This window comes from Puntigrus tetrazona, chromosome 3 (assembly GCF_018831695.1).
Source record: "Puntigrus tetrazona isolate hp1 chromosome 3, ASM1883169v1, whole genome shotgun sequence".
NCBI classification, from domain to species: Eukaryota; Metazoa; Chordata; class Actinopteri; order Cypriniformes; family Cyprinidae; genus Puntigrus; species Puntigrus tetrazona.
The window spans coordinates 12,724,026-12,738,417 of record NC_056701.1 but is presented as its reverse complement, the minus strand read 5'-3'; the positions used below and the strand labels follow the sequence as shown (position 1 = coordinate 12,738,417).

Here is a 14,392-nt window from a genome sequence, read left to right as displayed (position 1 = left end):
ATTTCTTCATTCATGATCTCAACTGTTCCTAACTATCGTTCAATTTGATTGTGTATGAAAATACACCCTTTTCTTTCTGATAGATGAGATACGAGAGGAGTTTCCATGCGGAAACGAAACGAATGCTCGGACTTGTCCTAATGGAACAATATGTAAACAGTACTGGATTGGACCCAACTACGGTATTACCCAGTTTGACAACATCTTGTTTGCCGTGCTAACAGTCTTCCAGTGCATCACCATGGAGGGCTGGACTGACCTGTTATACTATGTAAGTCACATTGTAAAATGTCACTACTACCAATCTTTAATTTTTTTTAATTTAAAAAAAAAAAAAGTTTAATTCTGATTGTTCTAAAGTGCTTGTGTGAAACAACAAATACATGCATGCATGTATGCACACTACATGCACACACACAATACTGTTAATTTACTAGTTATTTAAAAATGTGAGACATTTTAAATGTTTATGTTTTCTATTTGAATATATTTTATAATGTGTTACAGCTGAATTTTCAGCATCATTACTGCAGGATTGAGTCACAAGTTCCTTCTAATATGTTAATTTGTTGCTCGGGAAACTTGATGCGTTGCACATAACAATCAGCGTTGAAAACATTTGTGCCGCTTAATATCATGGAAACTCTGATGCTTTCAGGATCCTTTAAAAAATGTAAAATTCAAACAAAGCATTTATTGGAGTCAATCAAATGGATTCTTGCTGAATAAGTAAGTAAGTATTATTTTTGTTTAATATGTATTTTATAGCAGCACAGCAGTCCTTGTGCAAGATGCACAAAAAAAACACTTTTGTCTCAGATGTGCTTAGAATTGGTGGGCCTCACCTATTAACATAGACATCTTGTATTATTATGGTTTTGATTAATCCTCCGAGCAGAGGATTACTGATTTTTTTTCCTTAAAGATTATCAGAAAGCATCCAATATAAGGGACTGAACAGCCCCACCTAATCCACATCCCCTGTACCTTTCAGTCACAGACATACAGTAAGCAAAATCTCGCCTATAGAGTCAAAGACGGTGCAGTGCATTTATAGTCTTATCGCTCGTGGCCAGCCTGTCCACTCTGAACAGACAGCGCTGCTTCCGGGGAGTTCACCTGCCCTCTGCGACAGAAAATAGGGCAGTGAAGTCAATGCTGTGTTCAAGATTTTCACAAACTAATGATGTTACCTCAGGGGCCAGTTTAATCCCAAAGCCACGTCAGTCCATCTCGCAAATCAACAGCAGGTTTGCCTGAAGGATGGAAAGTATATTTTAGAAGTGATCTTGACAATGAGAATTAGTCTGAAGATGGTTATTCTTTAGGATTAAGGCTTGCAGTTCTGTACAGCCCAATCAGACGTCATCATCTTTTTATTTGGACTTACTGTATTTTTATCCCTTTTTTATTTTTATTGCTGTTGCTGCTTGGCTCGCTGTACCCCGGATTTTTACTTGCCCCAGCTTTTTTCTCCCTCCTGTTTCTCTCCAGTGAACGTGGCTCTATATATAACAGACCCCGCTCAACTGAAGTTATTCTTACAGCTGCTGAGAAAGAAACCTATGAAAATTTAATTGCAAAAAAGCTGCAGTACATACTGGGGCTTTCAGAGCTCTCAGACATGCAGAGAGAGTGAAGGAGCGGACGAAAAAGAAGTGGGGCAGATAAAGGGAGACAGGGGAAGGGACAGTGAGGAAGATCATGGAGCATAGCAACACCAAAAGCCATTGTATGTTTCAAATATTGACAAATTGCTGTGAATGTAAAGATCTCAGCAGATTCAGCTAGGTTATTTTAAAATATTTTCAAAGGATTGGCTGGTCTGCTTCAGATGTAAGTCTCAGACAGGGCTGGAACAATAAATCGATGCATTTAGATTCGTGGATCGGATCTAAAATTTTAAGCATCGCGATTTGCTCTGAAATTGATTTGCAGTCTTAAGCATGTAGTGCCATCTGCTGTTAAAAACTAAGCTCAGTACTGATTCAAGAAAGAATCGCAGTGTATTCCGAAAATCTCTGATTCGATGGCAAAAAAAGTTTTCGCAATTCATGATGCATCGATTTATTTTTTCCTCCCCAAGTTCTAAACCCTTATGAACATTTATTTATTTATTAAATATTTTTTTGAAGGCAAAAGGGCATTTAGCCTTGAATTTTGTATATATTCTGAAATATAATGAGTTTGAACCATGGCTCCATTGCCCCATCCCCCCACTTTGCTTCCTTTCTACTCTACACATTCCTATTTTAATAAAGGTAAAATGCCCAAAAATAAATCTTTCAATGCAAATATTTTGCACAATGTTTAAGCTGATTTCTACATTCACTGAAAGTCTAGGAATTCCAGTGAATAACAGCTTTATTTTCAGTTTGTTTCTCATACACAGCTGTTGCAAGCTTCAGAACACAGAATAATTACTGAAAATGTGCCTATTTTTTATATATTCTTTAATGGTGCTTTTGTCATTTTGAGCTTGACAGTCCTTGTTCCCCTTCCACTTTCACTATGGAAGACAGTAGCTTGGACATTCTGCAAATCATCTTTTGTGTTCCCTGGAAGAAAGAATGTCATACAGGTTTTGAAAGACATAATGTAAATAAATGATGACAGTTTTCTTTTTTGGGTGGGGTTAACTATTCCTTGAAAACAAACTGTGTCCCCGTGAAATGCCTGAATATCAAAAATGCGCAGAGATTGTAACATCATCTCCAGTTTTCCTAAAGCTGCACTTGTGGGCTGTTTCAATCTGGGCTTTCATAGCCTGGGCTTCTTCCCTAGAGGCAGCCAGTGGAGCAATGCCACACAAGATGGCTGCCCATTTGTTCCTCTCTGCAGTGACAGGGTGCAGCGGTGCTGAGCACCCAGCTGTGTGTACCACAGATGAAGCAGCCCCGGCCAGATGGTTGCCATTCTCAGGTTGCATGCCGCATGGAACATGGTGTCCTAGGATCTGCCACGGTTCTGTCATAGATGTTCTCATCCTCTGTTAGCGGGGTCAAATTCTCCTTCACCTTACAAAAAATACCAAATAAAATTCTGAGGTCTTTCTACTTCACACCATTGGAAATGAGCTGTGATAAGTCTTGGGAAGACAAATACAAAGAAAACCAGATGAACAAACCGTACTCTCAGCTAGAGTGAGAAAAAAATGTTTGGATGTGTGCCTCATAATACTGACTGGGCTATTTTATGCCGTTATAGAGCAATGACGCTTCAGGGAGTGCATGGAACTGGATGTACTTCATCCCCCTCATCATCATCGGCTCCTTCTTCATGCTTAATCTTGTGCTGGGTGTGTTGTCAGGGTAAGAAATCTCTCTCAAATCTCTCTCTTTTTATTAAAAAAGATCTTTAGAAATATTTAAAAACACCACATTTATAAAGACATCCAAAGCTTAAAATGCATAGCCTAAATATGTTATGCTAATTATGAAGTTCTATGCCTGACATGCAGAAGAAAAAAATAGATGTAATAAAATTTTTGTAAAAAGTGGCCACACTTTCACCAAAATGGGGGAAATTAATTAGGTAGTGGGTATTAATTGTTAATTTGTGGCCAAGCTGTCTTGTTTTTTTTCCCTTTGCACAAATCTCCAAAATAACTAATGTGTATGTTCCATTAACAAGCAGTTGTTTGCATGTGTATGTGATACAGAGAGTTTGCCAAAGAAAGGGAGCGTGTGGAGAACAGGAGAGAGTTTCTTAAGCTGAAGCGTCAGCAGCAGATAGAGAGAGAGCTGAACGGATATCTGGAGTGGATCTGCAAAGCAGGTAAATGCCATAGAAAGAGCCATTAAATACACCAGAGAGAAGCTAAAGCCAAGAATTCAGATAGTAGCTTGTCTCTTTTGATACGGATGTCTGTACACTTGTGCGTCTCAGTATTGGAACGTGCTGATAACGTACAAAATGTTTCATTAGGCTTCTTTTAAACACTAGAAACTGTCCCCGTTTTCATGACTTTTCCAGTGGTTTGATTTAAATCTTATTTGATTGGGTACAGAAGAAGTGATTTTGGCTGACGAGGACAATGACCCAGATGACCGGATGCCCTTTGACGGTATTTACGTGAACTCCTTCATCCTTCCTTCCTTTTCATCCCCCTCTGCTTCTGTCTTTGCTCCCTCACTGGGACTAGGTGTTGATTTCCCATTGTAAAAGAAGAGAGATCAATAGCGTGCTGGCTTTGCTGAGGGGGTGATATTGTATACTTCTTGTTCATATGCACAGTTAATGTAGTGTTCATGAGCACATTTACATGAGCCGTCAGTCTGTAGCTTAGAGCAGACATGTGATAGACACACTTCACTTCCTATTTGTCTCGTTTAGTTCTTTCTGTTCATTTTTTTTTTTATGTATGTATGTATTTATCTGTATGTTAGAAATGTGTGACCGTGGTCTCTTACACACAGGCTCGCGAAGGAGGCCTACCATCAAAAAGAGTAAAGCAGACCTGCTTGATGCAGAGGATGGAGATGGAGATATAGGTGCATTTGAATTACATAAAACCACACTCTTGTACACTTTTTGCCTCAGGGTTTATCAATGGGGTGTTGACATAAAAATTACCATAACAAATATGTTAGTTTTTGGTGTGTGTATGTGTGTGACCCTGGACCACATAACCAGTCATGGGAATTTTTATAGTAATAGCCAACAATATATTGTATGGGTCAAAATGATAGATTTGATAGAAAAATCATAAGGATATTAAATAAATATCATGTTCCATGAAGAAATTAAAAAAAAATTTAAAGGCATAAATTTTTTTCAATATTTTTATTCCCTTAAAGTCCAAATGCTCAGATCAGCCAAATATTGTTCTAACAAACCAAACATCAATGGAAAGCTTATTTGTTTTATTTATTTCATATGATGTACAAATGTCAATTCTAAAAGGAAATCATATATGAAATATATACATATATTAGTTAAATAACCCTGGTACTACTGTCTTATACAATTGTTTTTTTGGTTTGGCTGAATAGCTTTGTTACCTTTAAAATGTCTTTTAAATGTTCCACAGAGATTCCAAAAGATTTATATTTGCATTTGTTTTGTAAAATTAATATGTATTCTGATTTACAAAATTATTAAATATTTCTAGCAGAACAATTTGTGTAAAAACTTTTGATAAATTTACCAAAATTATCTCCCCTAATGTCAGCTTTCATTTAATTTCATTGTATTTTGTCTCCTCTTTTCTTTTCCGACTGTCAGGTTCTCCGTTTGCACGGGGCAGTCTGAAGAGCTCGAAACTGGAGGGCTCTTCCTTTCATAAAAAGGAGCGTCGGCTGAGATTCTTCATCAGACACATAGTGAAGACGCAAGCGTTTTACTGGACCGTGCTGTGTCTGGTGGGACTCAACACACTGTGTGTAGCTGTTGTGCACTATGACCAGCCCGAAAAGCTCTCCGACTTTCTCTGTAAGTCTGTCCATCTGTCTGCTCACTCACTCGGTAGACATGCACAGAACACACAGACTTTACTTCATTTTTGTGCAAAAATCAGCAATCTTCAAAAAATCTTTTTTTATTGCATATAGCTGAGTTGAGAGATACTGATGTTTTAATGTTGTTTCCATTTTTTTATTTTCATATTAATGGTTTGCTACTTTACTTTCTGAAAATGTTGTTTTGTTTTCCTTGTTGTATCTTTGTTTATTTGTTGATTATTATTCATAGTTTTCAATCTCATCTCATCTGAGCACCTAGCAATGCATCCTTCATATCTCCAAGGAGTCTTTAGTCTTGTCTGAAAACAGTGGAGCTCCTGGAGGCCTGGTGTGGGCAGAGCTAAAGTTTTTGTGTAGCGATCTGCATGCAGACATCGAGATAAAATACATTCACCTTATTCTTCAGTGCGGAAATAAACCTATGGGCAAGACTTTGGTTCATTGGCCGCTGTAGGGAAATAACGAAAATAATACCAATGTGTAGTAATGGGTAAAACTGTTTGAACTAAGCCAGTGTTCATAATTAGGAAATGCATTAAAATAATGGTACGTGGTATATAATAGGATACACACCAATTTTTATTATCAAGCAGCAAAAGAAATGCTAGACTCAAATGCTAAAGGTGGATTCAAACCCAAAAGCTGTGGCTCTTTTTTTTAGACTTTGGTCATGTTTAGCATGAGAATACAGCAAATAAGTAAAAAAAAAATCATGAAATAGTAATACCCTCAAAAGGATTAAATTTTGGACACTTAAAAATAGTGTTTTGCTCATATTAACAGTGGATGTTCAATTAGTTTGTCTACCATTATATTTTCTAATTGTTGCATTAACCAGCATACAGTATCTATGATTTGAACAGTATATGTAATTTGAAATCAGCAATATTCTTGCTGTGAATATGGCAAAATACTGCACAACATATGAAAACATATGTTTATGCAGTATTTATTTAAATATAATGCATTTACATATTTGGACATGTAGCTGCACAAATGGATTTCTTTCTTTTCACTGAATCTTTGACCTTTGCAAACGCTCTTTGTCTCTGTTTGTTTCCCTCCCTCTCCTCAATTCAGACTTTGCTGAGTTCATCTTCCTGGGGATCTTTATGTCAGAGATGTGTATTAAGATGTATGGGCTGGGGACCAGACCTTATTTTCACTCCTCCTTCAACTGTTTTGACTGCATTGTGAGTTCCCCTCATCCCTTTTCAAAAAAAAGTAAAAAATAAACATTTTGAAGGAAACCAAAATGTTATACCAGCCGTTTATTGCTCTTTCAGTTCTTAATGTTGATGCAGTTACCGAAGTTGTTTGTAAAATTTGTAATTCACTGTGCTAAACCTTCTTAATCAGTGTTTCAGTGTTTTGCATGTTAGAATAAATCATGATTTTGCGAGAATTGTGAGAAACAAATATGGGCTAGTGTTTGACTTTGAGTAAGGGTTTTTGTTTTGTGGCTTGCTGTTATTGAACGAGTTTTAAATGTGTGTTTTATATATATACATATATATATATATATGTGTGTGTGTGTGTGCGTGTGTCTTTGTGTGTGTATGTGTGTGGGACAGGTCATTTGTGGCAGCATTTTCGAGGTGCTCTGGTCTATGATCCAGCCAGGAACCTCGTTTGGGATCAGTGTGTTACGAGCTCTCAGGTTACTGAGGATCTTCAAAGTGACCAAGTGAGTCTCAAACGTCTCAAGTCCCATGTCTGTCTTTCTGTCCCACTCTTTGTCCCTTTGAACTGTTTTAAGAAGGACTAAGCATTTTAAATGCCCTTCTTTCCAATTTCCAGGTATTGGGCGTCTCTAAGGAACCTGGTGGTGTCTTTGTTGAACTCCATGAAATCCATTATCAGTTTACTCTTCCTCCTTTTCCTCTTCATCGTGGTTTTTGCTCTCCTGGGCATGCAGCTTTTTGGAGGACAGTCAGTATAACACTAAAATACACATAATTACAGGAAATGTATTTATTTTATTTATTTTAATGGATCACCAGAGTCATTCCGGGCCCTGAATAAGGCATGGCATGGAAACTAACAATAATATAACCACCATTTCTTCTCCTCAGGTTTAATTTTGAAGCCGGCACACCACCAACAAACTTTGATACTTTTCCTGCAGCAATAATGACAGTATTTCAGGTGAGCAAATGTGACCATCAAACAGCGTGCAATCATTCTGTGTGCTTTCTATGGCTTTGTGATTGTGGACCTTCTCTCTGCACCTTAGATCCTGACGGGTGAAGACTGGAACATGGTCATGTATGATGGGATCGAGTCTCAGGGCGGAGTCAAGAAGGGCATGGTCTTCTCAGTCTTCTTCATCGTTCTCACACTCTTCGGCAACTGTATCCAAATGCATTAGTTTCACTGGCGTGCTGTTTTTGCTTTGTTTTCACATAAACCGGTGAAACGTGAATATGATGTTCCTTAAACCTTCTGTGAACAGACACTTTGCTCAATGTGTTCTTGGCTATCGCTGTGGACAATCTGGCCAATGCACAAGAGCTGACCAAGGTAAACACACTCTTTGTGTAATAAATCAGGGGTTAAAAACAAACAAAAAGTAACATTCAGTAAAAGTAAAAAAATTGATATTAAAATAAATGCAAACTGGAATTAATCCCTTCACAAAACTGTGTGTGGTTTGCTTTCTGAGTGAAAGTCAGTGTTAACTCTCTAATAAATATTTATTAGATAAGTTAAAAGTTATTATTTTCTTATGGTAGTTGCATTATCTTACTAGCATGGCACTAGTACGAGAGCTCTCAATGACCATGTTTCTCCTTCTCTCTCAGACTGTTTATCCTTCACACTCCTACGCATCAGCGTGCATCACATTTGAACCAATATGCTTCATGTTTCTCTCTATGTATAGGATGAACAGGAGGAAGAGGAAGCAGCCAATCAGAAAATGGCTCTTCAGGCGGCCAAGGAAGTAGCAGAGGTCAGCCCACTGTCTGCAGCCAACCTCTCCATTGCTGCGTGAGTATATCTCTTTTATATCTCTTTCTTTGTCCTGCTGCCACATTTTCTCTCCCACAATTTCTTTGTCTTCCTTTTATGTTTGTTTTTATGTGTTCAGACTATGTGTTGTATCAGCCAAATAAACATAGGGATCAATAAAAAAAACAACAACACTTACAATCTTGCTTTTTTGGTTGTCATCAAACAATTGTCCCAGCTGAATTAAAGTATCCATTTCTTTTCACAAAATTTCAAATAAATACAATTTTAACCGACCCCAAAGCTAAATTATAAGTTACAAAGTCCAATTTTTTGTTCCCTGGCCAAATTATTTGTTGGATTCGTAAAGTATATATACCACTCAGAAGCCTTAGATCCAGTTTAGGTTGGTAAGTGCGTTTTGGAACATATAATTTTTTTTAACATGGTTAGCCAGCTAAAAACTAATGAAGTCACTATGTTCCAAAACACAGATAGCAAAGTTTTTACTTTAATTTTTGGTACTATAGACCAATAATGCTGTGTTTCCTGTCCATCAGCAAGCTTATCTGTGATCTTCTCACAGTTATACACACACGGCTTGCATGCAGAGGCACAGACCGATTGAGGATGATTCCGGTTTGTCAGTGTGCCAGTGCATCCAAGTGTTGGTCAGGAAAAGAAGCGAGAATCGTGAGAGAATATGTGTGCATTAGCGAGGACGAGCTTGTGAATGAGGGAGAAGAGCAAAGAGATGTTCTGTGTTTCTCACATGCTGTTTTCCTCCTCAGCGTGACAGTAAACTCTGAGCGTCTCGATGCAACAGAACACTTTCTGGACTGGTATTTATTCATTTATACTCTTTCTGTTCTTTTGAAACGCCTCTCTGTTCGCCCCACACCTCCCACTCTTCTCCCATCAGCCTTTTCGACATGTGCATTTCCTCCTCGGTTCTCTGTGCTGCTCCCCGCTCTGTTCTCCAGACCGCTGGGTGGGATGGGACGGGTTTGTCACTCCTCGTCTCTTCTTCTCTCTTCATCCTGCTACTCATCACCTGCTGTTCTCCTCTTATCTCCTTTACTTTCTCTCTTTCACATGCTTTGCTCCAAGGGTTGGGCGCCTGTGATGTGTTCACTCCCAGAATTATTATAGTTATCTTTTTCTGTGTGTGTGTGCTCTGTGAGTGAGTTTGACCCAAGCGGTGCAATCATCCTCTTTAACAAATGGTAGCTGGTAGCTTGTAGGTGGGCATTTTCAGCCTGCGGTAGCTGCAGCAACCTCACTTTTCCCTCTTGGTGATTACTAATCTCAGATCTACTGTAAATGTCTCTCTCTCTGTCTCTCTCTCTTTTCTGCAGTAAGGAGCAACAGAAGAACCACAAAGGTTGTAAGTCTGTATGGGAGCAGCGCACTAGTGAGTTGAGACGGCAAACCCTGATGAACAGCAGAGAGGCTCTTTACAATGAGTTGGACCCCGAAGATCGCTGGAAGGTGAGAAGAAATGACAGAGAAAGACATCAAGCATGAGGATGGATTCAAACATCAATTATCAGCTGGAAAAAAACGTTTTCATTGCATTGGTCAATACTGAATATTTAATTTTACTTTTACATTATTTTTAACATTTAGATTTGCCAACATCTTACTCAAAAAAAAAGTACAAAATATTATTTTATAAAATATACTGATATACTGATATTTGTGTTTTTTAATGTTTTTTCTAATAATAACATATGCAGTGCCCCAATTTACTGATTCGCCACAAAAATAATCAGTGTTTTTTGTGTTGTGTTTTCCATTATACTTTGAGGCAAGATATACTTACAGAATAAATTAAGCAATCTAAACAATTAAGAAACAGAAAACGGAGAAATAATTTTCTCACCATGTATGAATTTTTTTATCCTGCTAAAGACAACCAAAACCAACTGGTAACCAAAGAGCTTCTGGTCCTCATTGACTTCTATGTTATTTTTCCCTACCATAGAACCCAGCAACTGTTTGGTTACCAGCATTCTTCAAAATACTTTATTTTGTATTCCACACAAGAAGGAAATTACTACTTTACTACTGTCTCAGCTGTAATATTTTGGTTGATTTTTGTCTTAAATTAAGTTCTTATTTGGTTGAAATGTGTGGCTGTTTATTTTGTTCTTATGCTGCCTCTAGGTCTCATACTCTCGTCACATTCGTCCTGATATGAAGACACATCTGGACCGGCCGTTGGTCGTGGACCCTCAGGAGAATCGCAATAACAATACTAACAAAACTCGTCCTGGTGACGGCCAGCCCCAGCGCACTCATCAGCTCCTGCACAAACAGCCCAATTTCAATGAGGGAGAGAGTGGAGGTGGAGGTGGAGGGTCTGAGCCCTGGCCAGCGTTGGAAAGGGGGGACTCCACGGGATCTCGGCGGAGTCTTTTAGGTGCAGAGAACCATGGGGAGGGTAGAGAGTCTCACCGCAGGCATCAGCATGGCGAGCGCTGCAGCCAGGCCCGTCAGCACCATAAAGCTGCAAAGGATGAGGGAGAGGGCGGAGGGAGGAGACACAGGAGTAAGGGCAGGGATAGAGGACCTGAGTGTGAGCATGCAGATGGAGGAGAGCGGAAACACAGACATCATCGCCATGAGGGTGAAGGAAGAAAAGAGAGAGGGGTGCGACATCGTACCAGGAAGTGAGTTTAGCTGAAATTAATATATATCAATGTTTTTATATACATATATGTATATAATGTGTGTGTGTGTGTTTGTGTATATATGCATATTTCTAATCCAAAATCTTTTTTTTTACGTTTTGATATATTTACGGTAGGAAATTACAAAACATCTTTATGAAGCATGATCCTTACTTAATATAATAATGATTTTTTGTTTAAAAAATATAATTTTGGCTATTACTACAAATACATCAATACTACTTGTGACAGGTTTTGTGCTATATAACATAACTGTTAAAAAGGAACATCATTTTGTAAAAAATTTACAAAACATGAAAAAAAACATTGCCATCCTCAGTTTTTTTGTAGTATTCTACGTATTTATAAGTGACATTTTCAAAGTGGCACACTAAATGCTGCTGTCTTTCTCTAGGGATGGTCATGGCCCCACTCTCTCCACCACTCGTCCCATTCAGAAAACCCTGTCCAGGCAGGACAGTCAGTACAGCGAGGACCTGGACAATGCCATGAACAACAAGCTTGCTACACAGCCGCCTAGTAACTCAACTCCTCATGACAGTCTGCTCAATCTGGCCAACAGTGCCCACACTGCCGGCTTGGCACATACCGGCACCGAGAGCAGCCTCATTCTCACCAACCCTTCTTCTACCACTGCTAATGTTACCAGCACTGATCATCTGGGCATGAACCCTGATTACACTGCCGTAGACATTCCCCCGATGTTCCCCTCCAGTAACGCCATCCTACAGGGTGAGAGGAAGACCTAAGGATAATAACTCATCTTTTTATTTATTGTCTTAATCATGCCTTACTATACTGATTCCCTTCCTCATGTCTCCAAAGTCAACAAGAATGCCAACACAGAACCCCTGCCCAAGAAGGAGGACACAAAGGGTGATGATGATGATGATGAAAAAGATGATGGGGGGCCTAAACCCATGCCACCCTACACCTCAATGTTCATTCTGACTACTACTAACCCGTGAGTGCAGAAACGTGCTAATTTACTGACAGTCCTGGAACTGTGACTCTGCAGCTGGTCGGTATTAATAATCAATCAATAAATATCAATAATATCTGGTTTAATAAGATCACTTTTCAAAGTCCAGTTAATTCCAGTGAATGAATCAAGTCCTGCCCTGCTTATTTTCTACTATTTATTATCCTGTTTTATTTCTCCAGTTCTCTAATTATTGAAGTAAAAACACTCTTTCATGGTAACATTAAACAAAACTAAAAGAGTCAGAGTTCTTCTATTAAATTAAATATGCTTTCTTTCAAAAGACATTGCTGTTTTTGTTATTAACAGGTATTTGTATGACTTTCCATCGTAGATTTCGGAGGTTGTGCCACTACATCGTCACGCTCAGATATTTCGAGATGTGTATTCTTCTGGTCATTGCAATGAGCAGTATTGCCCTGGCGGCCGAAGACCCTGTATGGCCCGAATCCCCCCGCAACAACGTAAGACAGTCCCACATCTCAGCAAACTTTATTTAAGTCTCTGTGGTTCAGTTTATTTTTGTCTACTGCACTAGAAAACATTTCATGTATCTATCCATCTTTTGCTTTTAATCATCACCTAATTTACTAGCTTCTCCATAATTTGCATCTATTTATACTTCTTTATATTCATCTTGTCATATTAATAATAAAGGGCTTAATTTTATTGCTAACAATGCCTTTTTTGTGATTGCAGGTCCTGCGGTACTTTGACTATGTGTTCACTGGTGTGTTCACCTTTGAGATGCTCATTAAGGTACGTATCTATCCTGCACAGCTGTCTCTGCTTCACCTTTCAACAAATTACACTCATGCTTTTTATACTTGTTGTTTATTGGTCTCCATGTTGTGTCATGCAAAAATCAGAAAGTACTATAGGGTACTATACCAATTTTGCTACTTTTGATCAAATAAATGCAGCCTTGGTGAGCAGAAGAGACTCCTTTCAAACACCCCAGACTTCTGAACTGCAGTGCACTTACTAAATATTTCTTTCTCTGTTTCAGATGGTAGATTTAGGTCTTGTCCTGCATCAAGGCTCTTATTTTCGTGACCTGTGGAACATCCTGGACTTTATAGTGGTTAGTGGTGCCCTGGTGGCGTTCGCCTTCACGTAAGTGTCATCAAGGCCCCAGCGCTCATGCCTCACTCCCCTCTCCTCTCCTGCTTGCTGCCTCTCCTTGTCCTCTCCCGTCTTGCTCTCTACAGGTCAAACGCCTGTGCAGTCGGCACAGCTCTCTGCCACCCTGGAGCGCCAGCCTGCTACCCATACAACCCAGCCCCCCCCCTCTCTCTTTCTTTCTATCACCATTTCTCTGCCTTTCTCTCTTTCCCCAACCCAAGTTCTGTGCGTTTGGCATATCTTGACCCTAACTTTTCCTCTCCTTAACCCCCAACCCCCACATTAAGCCCCGGATCTGCTTTTGGTAACTTTTCACCAAATATCCCCACCCTGCCCCATCATGCGCAACATTTTGCCCAGTGCCTACCCAGTGGGCGCGCTTGGGCCCATTTCCATGAGGGTGATGACCCTACCTGGGCACCTTTAACCCTTTAGTGCCCAGGACTCTTTGGAGCATCCAGCCACACTCACCTCAGGTATTTCTACACTCCATTTTTATGCCACATACCTGGAAGCAACGAAGAAAACAGAAAATAAGAAGAAGCAAACGAAAAAGCAAGGGGGAAACATTTAAGACACCATATGCTACACTTTTGTATCGTTGATCGTCTATTTATAGTTAGTTATGTTCCTTCTATATTCAGGATTTATTTCTGTAAATAACCTCTCTTGACTGTTGATGATTTGCATGTGGAATGAGTTATAATGCTTAATCGTGTGATGAGGGTTTATAGTTGGGTCTAGAGTAGTATGTTTCTGTCATAATCCATGCAGAAATTAACCAACGTGTGAAGATCAAAGTGACATGATCAGTTAAATAAATTACTGTAAATAAGGGCAGGAACAAATAGAAGGGATTAATAGAAAGAATAGCTGACACGAGGAATAAAGGAAAATAACTGTTCCAGGTTGTGTATCTGATCGCAGCGGAAGCACATAAACCAGCTGCTGGACTGACTGAGAGTGTTGCTAATATGAGGGAGAGGTCAGAAAGGTGCATCTGTTAATATGAAACTGGAAAAAAAATGCATGTTAAAGCTCTTTTCCAGACTTAGCAAAGAGCATGAGAACAGATTCTGGGAATCGACACGTCAGGTGACCTGAATGAAAGCATGAATGGAAGAAATATGAACCCGGATCAATTTTTTTTCTTCCTGAAATACCAGAATCTGAAT

General features: G+C 39.1%; 1 protein-coding gene across 1 annotated transcript in view; it reads left to right on the top strand.

The window, feature by feature from the left end:
• cacna1aa (calcium channel, voltage-dependent, P/Q type, alpha 1A subunit, a) overlaps nt 1-14,392 on the top strand; it is an 81,101-nt gene that overhangs the window by 24,673 nt on the left and 42,036 nt on the right. The window contains 20 exon segments of the mRNA XM_043228204.1: nt 84-271; nt 3,208-3,311; nt 3,662-3,777; nt 4,010-4,066; nt 4,419-4,493; nt 5,227-5,433; nt 6,543-6,655; nt 7,037-7,149; nt 7,263-7,394; nt 7,538-7,610; nt 7,699-7,816; nt 7,918-7,985; nt 8,347-8,453; nt 9,773-9,905; nt 10,584-11,089; nt 11,505-11,842; nt 11,936-12,074; nt 12,427-12,556; nt 12,792-12,851; nt 13,102-13,208. Of these exon segments, the coding sequence (XP_043084139.1) occupies nt 84-271; nt 3,208-3,311; nt 3,662-3,777; nt 4,010-4,066; nt 4,419-4,493; nt 5,227-5,433; nt 6,543-6,655; nt 7,037-7,149; nt 7,263-7,394; nt 7,538-7,610; nt 7,699-7,816; nt 7,918-7,985; nt 8,347-8,453; nt 9,773-9,905; nt 10,584-11,089; nt 11,505-11,842; nt 11,936-12,074; nt 12,427-12,556; nt 12,792-12,851; nt 13,102-13,208 (2,884 nt within the window).